Below are 12,152 nucleotides of genomic sequence, written 5' to 3'. Positions count from 1 at the left end.
GAACTGCAATCTGGGGAGCAGCACAGTGAAGCAAAAAATTGTCCAATAACCATAACCTGTAGATTTACCATCAGGTAATGACTTCAATAGGTTTAGCACCTCCTCCACTGACACCGTTTGCAGACTAAAAGAACAGATCTTGTTGCTCATAATATGATCATCAATCCATTGGACAATAGCTTGTTTGGAAGAATGTATGTTTACATTATTGCTCAGTAAATTAATTTTCTTTGTAAAAATAAAAAATCTGCAAAATGATTGGCAATATCAACTGGTTTTGTTATTATTCTCCCGTCAACCTCTACACCAGATGGGCATGATGAGATAGATGTACCAAGTAAGCCCTTAACTGTGTTCCATACCTTAGAATCATTTTTACAATCAATAAAAGCATTGTTGTAAAATAACTTTTTATTTCCATTCAATTTAACTGCATAATTACGTAATGTTCTATAATTCTGTTCATCAATTGCTAATTTTGAATTGGCTGCTAAGTCTTTTGCCATATTTCTTTGAGAAAAAGCCTCACCCAGTTCATCAATCCATGGAGATGGACAAGCACCAACTGTACTCTTTCTTATAGGGGCATGATGGTCCATTATTTCAGTGAGCAAATCAATAAAACATTCTGTAGCGTGATTTAAATCATCCTCTAGATGAATCAGCTCCCAGGGTACAGCAGCCAAATCATTTAGAAATAGCTCATGATTAAATGTTTTAACATTTCTCTTAACCACAATCCTAGGGGGTTTCTTTGGAACCTTGGAGTTCATGGTTATGGTCACAAATATTATGGTCTGTCCAGCCCACTGGCATTGATCTGGCTTTTAAGCATTGCAATGGTATATGACAGAAAATCAGATCAATGCATGTGTCTGAACGATGACCCAACTTAATTGATGATCTAGTAGTATCATTAACCATTTGTTTCAAACCACAGTTTTTGCACATCTCATACATTTTGTTCTATTCAAATTATTGTCATCCTTCCAATTTATATTAAAATCACCCAAGATAAATACATCTCTGTTGCCATCTGTGGCCTGGTCAAAATCAGTACATAAGTTATCCAGATAGGACACCTTAGAGCTAGGAGGTCTATACACACATCCTACCAATATGGCTGCCTGGTGAGGCAGATGTACCTGAGCCCATAGTGCCTCCATTTGACCTACATTAAGGTCATCCCTTCTCTTAAAAGGTATATGATTCTGAATGTACAGTGCTCCGCCATTCCTGTCTCTTCTCAGTAGACTATATCCATGAATGTTCATTTGCCCATCATTTACAGATGCATCTAAATGTGTTTCGGTCAAAGCCAAAATACAAATATTATTTATGTTGACCAAGTTAAAGACTTCATGTATTTTGTTAGGAAGGCTACATACATTAACCTGAGCCATATGCAACCCTTATCAAGTGAAGATCAATAGAGCATGTATTTTGTTAGGAAGGCTACATACATTAACCTGAGCCATATGCAACCCTTATCAAGTGAAGATCAATAGAGCATGTATTTGTTATATTTGAAGTTGTCATGATACACTACAACACACAAACTCAAATTTGAACATTAAATTAAAATAGCCAGGGAGTTACTCCAGAGTCCTGATACAATTGCCCATTGATGTAAAGTTTATCCATCACCATGGACACCCGTTGATTCAGGCAACGCTTTTCCTTCATGATGAGATTTTTTTTCTCTCCTTTCATTGATCTTGGTGGGGAAGTGATCATTCATTCCAAAATCAGTGTTTCTGAGTTCTCTGCCTATGTTCTTTGTCATTTCCTTTTGCTTAAATCTGTCAAAACATACAATAATAGCCTGTGCGTCAGTAGCGCTGCGTTGACTTTATGAGGCCATTGGTATCCTCCTCCATCATTCACCCATATCTCTCCCCCAATAGCTGGGCGCCAACAGTGGGCTGCACATCATCATCTTTGACGAGATTGACGCCATCTGTAAGCAGCGTGGCAGCATGGCGGGCAGCACGGGCGTCCACGACACAGTGGTCAACCAACTGCTGTCCAAGATAGACGGAGTGGAGCAGCTCAACAATATCTTGGTCATAGGTACACACACACACACACACACAGACCTTCTGCAGGACTGCCAACGGAGTAGAATTATTTTTGCTGGGGGGTTGCCCACGAGCGGTCTTTCAATCACCTGCGAGCGACTGCTCTTTTCAGATCAGAGCTTAAGTCGCACATTTGTTGATATTCTTAGCGAGTTGGCGCGTTATTAGCCAAATTATAGATATGTATAGGCCAGCAATGGGGAGTTGCTGCTTCCTTCAAGAGGACTGAACTTGTAGGTTACATTTCAAGCTGGTTTTGAAAAGCCAGTCAGGTAAAAAGCTTATGTTTTAAAGGGGCAGTGTTGTATTTTGAGACAGGCTTGACTATGCCAATAGGCAGAGGGGTAAGCCTACATTGTCTAAGTCTCTGTATGGTAATGATAATTAGTTAATGATAATTAAAGTGGTTTCTTGTGTCATACTACACAATACAATGGAATTGACAGTCACCTATTTGGCCTATGGTGTTACAGACCAAGTAAAGTTAATGTCAAGCCCTTCATGTAAAAAAAGAAGAAGAAAAATATGTTAGTCTCATGCAGTGTCGGCCTGCATTGAATACCACGTGTAGGCTACATCATAGAAATCAAAAGCTACTTCCATGTGAAAATGTTCTGGGATTTGATCCGTTTGGTTTTGTTGGTAGGTTTACATTATGCTCAAATGCTGCCGTCTGAAACTAAGGGTACAGCATCAGTGTGCGCTGTAAACGTGCGCCAGAAGTTGCACAAAATTCTCAACGTTCAAGTTTCCGCTCACAAGACCCAAAATTTGCTCAGCGGCCCAAAATATTTGAGGGAACATTGACACACACGCATACTTTTCTGATTGACTGACAGGTCAAATTGTGGTCTGAGAAGATCATTTGGGTGCTGCCTTTCTCGTCCTCCCTCTCTTCTATCTCTCCATCTGTGCCTCACTCAGGAATGACCAACAGGCCTGACCTGATAGACGAGGCCTTGTTGAGACCAGGCAGGTTGGAGGTCAAAATGGAGATCGGTAAGAAACACCACAAAGCATCCACTCTAACCAATGGCCTTGCTTAATTTCTTTTAGGTTAATATATTCAGGTCTTAGGTAGTTTATTTCCTTCTGTGAAGGACATTGTTATTCATAGATGTTGCACCTTTTACATGACAAACACCCAGGTATTTCTACTTTTCCAGTTCTGTCCCCTGTGCAGTATGTAGTGACATGGTGACGGCAGCAGATTAACATACAGGATATACAGAAGATGTTTCCCTTCTCTATTCCTCCCCTCAGGTTTGCCTGATGAGAAGGGGCGTGTCCAGATCCTCAACATCCACACGGCCAAGATGCGTCAGTTCCACCTGCTGGGCAGCGACGTGGACGTCAGCGAGCTGGCCGCCGAGACAAAGAACTACAGTGGAGCCGAGCTGGAGGGGCTGGTCAGAGCTGCCCAGTCCACCGCCATGAACCGACACATCAAGGTCACTATCACACACAGGCGGACATTTTTATTAGTCTATGTAGGGGGGGGACTTATCCTCAACATTAACTCGACAACCGACAGTGTCAAGGGGCTGTAGGTCCCTTAGGTATTGTGCAATTAGTCATAAAACAATGTGCTACCTCAGAGTGGAAATGTCTGACAACTCTCGTCTGGGAGGAAGAGAACGAGTGACTAGGACAGAGAGAGGGAGAGACTGCTCCAGCCATTCCTCCTGTGTAAGCCCTCTGTCCATGTTATCGCCCTCCAAAAGATGCCAAGAGTGTGGCGAGCTGCAGAACGCTTAACAGACTTTACCTGTGTGTGTGTGTGAGAGTGAAACACTTAGGGCAGACACTCCTGGACTCTCTAAGCCTCGCTTCCACAGACACACGATTTCACACTAACGGTACCCACTTCACAGTGGGCTAAACAACAGTGTTTCAGTTGATTGAGTCGACCGGGGAGGTGGAATGTTGTAAACTTTTCACTTGACCAAGCTAGATCAGTGACACCTAGAAGTCCAAACCATCACGTCAGCATCATTACAGGACAAAATAAAGCTTGGTACTATACTGTGAGTTGTTTGCTGGAACAGCGTTAACTTATTTGGGGTCATTTTGTCAACACTCCTCGACATCACAGTGCCATAAATCTTCTAGGATCAGGGATTGAAGTTAGTGGCTAGTTAGTCGAACAGTTTGTTGATAGTTAGTTGAACATCTATTAACCGTCTGTATTGGATCGTCCTAATGACATGTTCCCCTTGTCCTCTGTCCCCCTGCAGGCCAGTGCCACAGTGGAGGTGGACCTAGAGAAGGCTGAGAATCTGCAGGTCCACAGAGACGACTTCCTGGCCTCGCTGGACAACGACATCAAACCTGTGAGTAGATCCCCTTCCTCCCGCCATCTCTTTATCATTCTCCATCCTGCTCTCTCTTTACCATTTGCCTACATCCAAGAGTCTTCTTTCCAACGTTTGGGTAGACTTTCAACAATTCTATCATCACATCGAGTAGATGGCAATGTCCATTTTCTACTATATACAGGAAATTGGCCAATAAATCTTGGATAACATTTTGAGATGTTTCTAAGAAGCGGTTTTAATAAGGGACCCTTTTTAAGGCAATGATTTAATGGGTCTGACGCTCTCTCTTTCCGTCCACCTATGTCTCTCTCTCGCTCGCCCCCCTGGCCAGGCATTTGGTACCAACTCCGAGGACTATGCCAGCTACATCATGAACGGCATCATTAAGTGGGGCGACCCGGTGACAGCCGTGCTGGATGACGGGGAGCTGCTGGTGCAGCAGACCAAGAACAGCGACCGCACACCACTGGTGTCTGTGCTACTGGAAGGTAAGGCACACACACTCAAATACACTAAAATGTGTATATTTTAGTCAGTTAGCAGATGCTCTTATCCTGAGCGACTTACAGTGCGTTCGTTTTAAGGTAGCTAGTTACGTCCACCACAAGTCATATTAATAATGTTTCACTTGTAGAGCACATATCCCGCACAATTAAGTGAAACGTACCTCAACAAAGCAGATATCAGCGAAGTCCGTGCTAGTAAGAAAATGCTGGGGTTAAGTGCAATACACACAAAAAGATGAGCAAGGACACAAACAACTTATACTATTTTAATTTCCTTTGGTACAAATAAAATAACATCACATTTTATTTGTCACATGTGCCGAATACAACCATACAGTGAAATGCTTACTTACAAGCCCTTAACCAACAATGCAGTTTTAAGAAAAATAAGTGAGAAGTAAAAACTTTTTTAAGTAACAAATAATTGAAGAGCAGCAGTAAAATATCAATAGCGAGGCTATATACAGGGGGTACCGGTTCAGAGTCGATGTGGTTAGTTGAGGTAATATGTACATGTAGGTAGATTTAAAGTGACTATGCATAGATAATAAACAGAGTAGCAGAAGCGTAAAAGAGGGGGGGGCCAATGCAAATAGTCTGTGTAGCCATTTGATTAGCTGTTGAGAAGCCTTTTGGACCTAGACTTGGCCCTCCGGTACCGCTTGCCGCGCAGTAGCAGAGAGAACAGTCTATGACTAGGGTGGCTGGAGTCTTGGACAATTTTTAGGGCCTTCCTCTGACACCGCCTGGTATAGAGTTCCTAGATGGCAGGAAGCTTGGCCCCAGTGATGTACTGGGCCATCCGCATTACCCTCTGTAGTGCCTCGCGGTCGGAGGCCGAGCAGTTGCCATACCAGGCAGTGATGCAACCATGCTCTCGATGGTGCAGCTGTAGAACTTTTTGTCAGTGAAGACACTTGCCAGTTGGTCAGCGCATGCTCGGAGTACACCTCCTAGTAATCTGTCTAACCCTGCGGCCTTGTGAATGTTGACCCGTTTAAAGGTCTTACTCACGTCGGGTATAGGGAGTATTGGTTTTTAAATGTTATGCTCTCTCACCTAGGTCCCCCCAACAGTGGAAAGACGGCTCTGGCAGCTAAGATCTCAGAGGAATCCCAGTTCCCCTTTATAAAGATCTGCTCTCCAGACAAGATGATTGGCCACTCTGAGATCGCTAAGTGCCAGGCCATCAAGAAGGTGAGGAAAGGGATACACACACACACACACACACACACACACACACACACACACACACACACTGTGTCAGTACCTGTGTCTTCACCACCCTTAACCCTCTTTGTTCCAGATATTTGAAGATGCCTATAAGTCCCAGCTGAGCTGTGTAGTGGTAGATGACATTGAGCGCTTGCTGGGTAAGGTTCTGCTTGCATTGTGGTAACACCATTCTTCTTTTTTAAGTCTCCTTTTAAGTTCAGGGTTATAACAGAGAACAAAATGCTCATAAAGCTAAAACAGCATTGACCAGTTAAAAACACCATTCTCCTTCTGATAACCCTGCCTCGACCAGCTAAAAACACCATTCCCCTTCTGATAACCCTGCCTTGACCAGCTAAAAACACCATTCTCCTTCTGATAACCCTGCCTTGACCAGCTAAAAACACCATTCTCCTTCTGATAACCCTGCCTTGACCAGCTAAAAAGTGCCATATCTACGTTTATGTATCTACAATACCGTGGCAGGTGTCGAGAGCTGTGTGTAGCTTGAAAGTGTATACGGTTGGTGCTGTTCATTTAAAATGGTATTTCATTGAAAATGTAATACAATTATAAATGAAATAGCTAGAGCTTCAATACAAGGGGTTATTGCACGGTTTCTGCAGAGGTTAGAACGCCTACATTGAAGATGGCCAAATAAAGATCTATAAAGTCAAGTTAGTTATTTGACCACATTTGGCATTAAATGCTGAAAAACTATATTTAAGCGTACTGATAATGATGTATAATACATTATTACATACATACGCAGCCTAAAATAAATATGGGAGCGTTTATGAGTGTCCTTGTTCTCAGACTATGTCCCGATTGGCCCTCGTTTCTCAAACCTGGTCCTTCAAGCTCTGCTGGTCCTCCTCAAGAAACCCCCTCCCAAGGTGAGTGCTCTGTGGGCTGCGGCTCTTCTTGAATGCGTGCGTGTGTTGGTTACTCTTTAGCGTTTGACATTTTCTGTGCTCATGCTCCGGTTGTTATTTTGGCAGTGGCAGAAAGATGGCAGCAGATCATGCCTATGGCCTCAGTCGTTTCCATGCGGAGTGAATCAAAAAGTGTTTCCTAGCTGTGTGATCGTATATATAGCTTTACCACTGTGCGTGTTCATGTGAGCTTTGTCTCCTAAATATAGCCGCCAGGCCTCTATGGCATTTTAGGCGGTAAGGCCCAAGTCTAGGCTACGTTTAGCTGTGAATGTGTTTCATGTGTATGAGAGTGTTTTGGTCAGGCTGTTGTTTTGTGCTGGGTGTGAATGGGGAGCTGAGCCGTTTCTCCTGGATGTGTGTATGTAAGGGAGTATATGGCAGTATAGATGTGTTTGTAATAATGTATTGGTCTGGGCAGGCTGTTATGCTTGGTGTGAATGGGAGCCGGGGCTGTTTCTCCAGGGTTGTAAAGCTCCAGGCCCAGCGGGGAGCCCGGGCTAGGGGAGGCCTGTCTCTCGAGGTGGGGGGGGGAGACAACGGAAGAGAATGGGCTCTGTGAGAGAGCCGGGGGGACCTGGCAGCACCGCCGCCTGTGTGGCACCTCATCTGCATGCAGGGAAACACCCCCTCAGCATCATGGGGGGGCAGCCGGCCCATAATCCCCCTCTCTCCTCTCCTCTGGCCCTGACTGAGCGACCAGGGCCTCTGGGGAAAGAAACAGGCCACTTCCCTGATTCAGAGTCAACTAGACTAGAGCATCTAGGTAGATGTGGTCCACCTCTGACAGAGACTGAGCAGAAGCTTTAAAAAGCTTTATAAATAGGCACAAGGCTAGGAGTTGACCCCACCTTACCCATACACATGTCCCCATACCCTTTCTCTGTATTTTGATGCTGTGAAGCATGCTGTTTGATGAGGGTTTTATACACTTCCGCACGTCATTTAAAAAACGTTTGAAAAGTTTTACAGGATGGTCCGATCTGTCCCTGAGCTAAATGTCCATCTCCATCGTGTCTCTGCGTCATGTCCCCCCCCTCCCCAACACAGGGCCGTAAGCTGCTGATCATCGGCACCACCAGCAGGAAGGACGTGCTGCAGGAGATGGAGATGCTGGACGCCTTCAGTACCACAATCCACATCCCCAACATCTCTAGAGGAGAGCAGCTGGTCGAGGCCCTGGAGGTAGGCATAGACACACACAAACGCGCAGACATGCACACACAGGCAACACACACGGGAATGTATGTGCCTCACTCTCCAGTTTTGAAGTTGGGAGGGTGATATGTAGCGATGCATTGGTCGTGGGTTTTTCAAACGGCTTTTGTGTCTGTTGCAGATGCTAGGTAGTTTCCAGGAGAAGGAGCGGGCAGACATCGCCAAGGCGGTGAAGGGCCAGGGGGTGTGGATCGGCATCAAGAAGCTGACGATGCTTATCGAAATGGCCGTGCAGGTGAGAAATACCTGTTTAGTGGACATGTCTCAGCTCAGCACGAACCATCAAATAATCACCTAGTCATGGCCTCCTTCAATATGGACCACGGTTAGTGGGTTCAGGTGTGTTACTGCTGTGCTGGAACAAAAGCCTGCACACACCCTTTAGCTCTCCCAGAGTGGGAGTTGGAGAACCTTGGCCTAGACAACCACAGTCTGGGGAGTCACGGATTCTCGTCTGGTTTCAGTCAAAACAGACCGCCATTAATTACGAGCTTTTTTAATTAAAAGCAGTTTGGATTCAACAATGATTTGTGTGGTGAGCCCCAATAATGTCATCGCTGTGCTTTCCCGACCATTCTCCGCATTCTTCCCCCTGTCTTATGTGCTCACATGCTGTGAATTGTAGAGGAATGCTAGCCACACACAAACACCACGTAGCGCCTTGGAAAGGTCTTATCTACTGTTGTGAGGGTTGTTACTGTCTTAGGCCCTGTCCAGAAATGACCCTAGGGTGCAAAGTTTTCACTGATCCCCAATAGCTACGGGCAATTCAAAAGATAGGTTATTGCATAAACTGACATACATTTTCTTGCCCAATCCTACCCTTTCAAATCCTCTTTCCTCAATACGAAAGCATGAACACGAGGGCCTATTTGCCACCACTGGGAATGTACAGGTTACTGCCAACATAGTGTCTTAATAGTGCGTTGGGCCACCAGAACAGTTTCAATGTGTCTTGGCATAGATTCTACAAGTGTCTGGAACACTTTTGGAAGGATGCGACACTGTTCTTCCACTAGAAAATAATTTGTTGTTTTGTTGATGGTGGTGGAAAATGCTGTCTCAGGCGCTGCTCCAGGATCTCCCATAAGTGTTCAATTGAGTTGAGATCTGGTGACTGAGAGACAAAAACTTTAAACCCCATATGCTCCTTTGAGGCCCCTCTTTCAAAGTCACTGAGATCTCTTCTTCTAGTAATAATAATAATGGACAACTGGGAATTTTCATACATGACCCAAAGCATGATGGTATGTTGATTGCTTAATTAACCACACCTGTGGAAGCACCTGCTTTCAATATACTTTTATTTAACCTTTATTTAACTAGGCAAGTCGGTTAAGAACAAATTTTTATTTACAATGACGGCCTACCCCGGCCAAACCCTAACGACGCTGGGCCAATTGTGCGCCGCCCTATGGGACTCCCAATCACAGCCGGTCGTGATACAGCCTGGAATCGAACCAGGGTCTGTAGTGACGTATCTAGCACTGGAGATGCAGTGTCTTTTAGAACGCTGCGCCTCTCGGGAGCCCAACTTTGTATCCCTAACTTCTCAAATCCCAAACTCCTCAAGTGTTTTCTTTATTTTGGCGGTTTATACCTTTTACATGCAATGTATGACATTCCACTTCTTTCATGGAACACAGCTAATCGTGTTTAGGCCAGTCATATATATCTCATATCTAACCCATAGTCAGGATGACTAGTTGAGTGCTACCATGTATTTTGCATTGTCTCCGTCTGTCTGTCTGTCTGTCTGTCTGTCTGAGTGAGTGAGTTGGTTCTCCCCCTCGGTTAACCAGACATAAGACCCACTCTCCATGCTGCGACTATTCAGATTGCCAGATGTATCACTCCCTCCTGTCCCCCTACTGTTGATTCACTTCCCTCTAAGCCCGCCTGCTCAAACCTTCCCAGCCAATTAGACAGCCCTGCAGGCACCTGTGCTGTGCTGGCCCCAGGCCCACTGAGAAACATCTGCAGTCTACTTTTAAACAAGTTGTTGGAAAGGAGGTTATATAGAAAATGTAGGCAAAGATGGGCACATGCCCAAAGAGAGCTAACAAGCGTGTGTGTGTGTGTGTCTTCCAGATGGATCCTGAATACAGAGTTAGTAAGTTCCTTACCCTGCTGAGAGAACAGGGAGCGTAAGTAGAACACTCTTCTGTTCCGTCCCCTCACACCACCTAGTTCTTGTTTGGGTTCGTTGTTGGTTGACGGATTTAATGAATGTATGTCTCCTTGCTCCCCACAGGTTGGGTTCTATGCCCATCTAAGTCCATGGTGGAGCTGCATTGCCCAGCAGTTAGCTGCCTCTCCCAGTAAGTACTTGAACAAAGCGTAGAGCAGGGCTGTGTTAGAGTAGGGTTGGAATCAAAAAAATATGCAGATTCTCCCTCCTTCCTTCCTGTTCTTCTAACTCCCTCTCACTTTTACCCTCAGTGGCTGAGGAGCGGAAGCCTGGGTGCTGTCCATCCCGAACGCTCCCTGTGTAATCTCTGTACCTCGTGTTTCCATAGCAACACCGAATGACCCAGCCTCTTCCTCATCAACACGACCTCTCTGTGTGTGTAAATTTAAGTGAGAATTAAGCACTTGTTCTGTGTACAATTTTTATTTATGATTCAAATGGCACTCTATTCCCTATATAGTGCACTGCTTTTTGATCGGAGCTCTATAGGTCCTGGTCAAAACAAGAGCACTGAATAGGGTGCCATTAGAGACGCATCCAAAGTGTTGTGATCTGTGCTGCTAGCACTCTGTGGGATTTTATGTATAAAAAGCAAAAATAAGGTGTTTGTATGTTTATAACTAAGTAGTATTAGATGAGGAAAGTGTAAGCACAAACGTGTATACGATAACCTATTGTGTGTTCGATATTATGCGCGTAGATCTCTAATCATTCCAGGAAATGATGGTTCCAAGCCTTTACCCTTAGCTCTGCTCACTTTTTGGTTTTTATTATGTTTTCATTTTTGACTCTCTTTGTTTTATGAATAATTGTCATGGATACTTAATCATGTTACAAACAATATTGATTAGATAGTAACTGGAAAAACGGATCCATTTTCAGACCAAGACCATTTTAGAAGGGAACCCCCCCCCAACCCCACCTGATATTCCTGTTGAAATTGTTTCTGTATCGTGCTGTTCTCTATGAATGACCTCTGTTGTGCCTTTGCCTGCTGGTGGATGGCCGTGCTGTTTCTCTGTGGACAAGAGGCGAGGGAGTGATAAGTGGAGGTATACTAGGTTTAAAGCATATCGTTGTTACTCTCTGCCGTTACTGGTGGTCCTCTCTCAGTGTTTCTGCGGTGTTGTGAGCTTGTCGTTCTGTGTAGCTAACAGAAATAACATCCTATGCCAGAAAGTGTCTGCCTTATAGAACAGGAGAGATGTGGTTCTTTTTCAGGATGGCACTACCCTCTTTTGACTTATGAACCCATGTGCCTTATCTCTACCTCCTAGTCCTGATACATCCGAGTCTCTGTACACTGTTCTGTATAAAGGCTATATGCCCGACATTATAGCTCGCCTCCCCCCCCGTCCCCCATCCGTGTGCATGCCTAACACACTGCCATTTATTTACAGAAGTACTGTATGCAGGTTTGTTTCAGATAAACACAATTCAAGTGTAAATGTATGGATATATCAACCAGATGTATACATTATTTGCAGTGACCAGTGTGCTTTTTGTTCTCTAAATCTATTTGTAATGAAGTCTTGAACGCTGTAAAACTTATGACAAGTTGCAATTGTATTATCGCAATAAAATTGGACACATTAACATTTCGTACAGTACTTTTCTAAGTGTGTGTGTATTATTGATTGATGCAGATGCACTTGTCATTTACCTATAGATTTTATCAGAGACAAATG

At 44.4% G+C, this 12,152-nt stretch overlaps 1 protein-coding gene across 1 annotated transcript in view; it reads left to right on the top strand.

The window, feature by feature from the left end:
- The window catches only part of LOC112224157 (vesicle-fusing ATPase), a 59,677-nt gene extending 47,603 nt beyond the window's left edge, over positions 1–12,074 (top strand). The window contains exons 10-22 of the mRNA XM_024387514.2: positions 1,908–2,073; positions 3,006–3,080; positions 3,345–3,532; positions 4,319–4,414; positions 4,731–4,887; positions 5,969–6,102; positions 6,212–6,278; positions 6,937–7,016; positions 8,106–8,240; positions 8,395–8,508; positions 10,365–10,420; positions 10,528–10,594; positions 10,716–12,074. Coding sequence (XP_024243282.1) covers positions 1,908–2,073; positions 3,006–3,080; positions 3,345–3,532; positions 4,319–4,414; positions 4,731–4,887; positions 5,969–6,102; positions 6,212–6,278; positions 6,937–7,016; positions 8,106–8,240; positions 8,395–8,508; positions 10,365–10,420; positions 10,528–10,549 — 1,290 coding nt within the window. The 3' untranslated portion in view covers positions 10,550–10,594; positions 10,716–12,074. The remainder of the gene's footprint in view (positions 1–1,907; positions 2,074–3,005; positions 3,081–3,344; positions 3,533–4,318; positions 4,415–4,730; positions 4,888–5,968; positions 6,103–6,211; positions 6,279–6,936; positions 7,017–8,105; positions 8,241–8,394; positions 8,509–10,364; positions 10,421–10,527; positions 10,595–10,715) is intronic.
- Positions 12,075–12,152: the final 78 nt, after the last annotated feature.

This window comes from Oncorhynchus tshawytscha, linkage group LG25, assembly GCF_018296145.1.
Source record: "Oncorhynchus tshawytscha isolate Ot180627B linkage group LG25, Otsh_v2.0, whole genome shotgun sequence".
Taxonomy (NCBI): Eukaryota; Metazoa; Chordata; class Actinopteri; order Salmoniformes; family Salmonidae; genus Oncorhynchus; species Oncorhynchus tshawytscha.
Note: the sequence above shows the minus strand (reverse complement) of the source record. Positions and strands in the feature narration are given on the sequence as shown.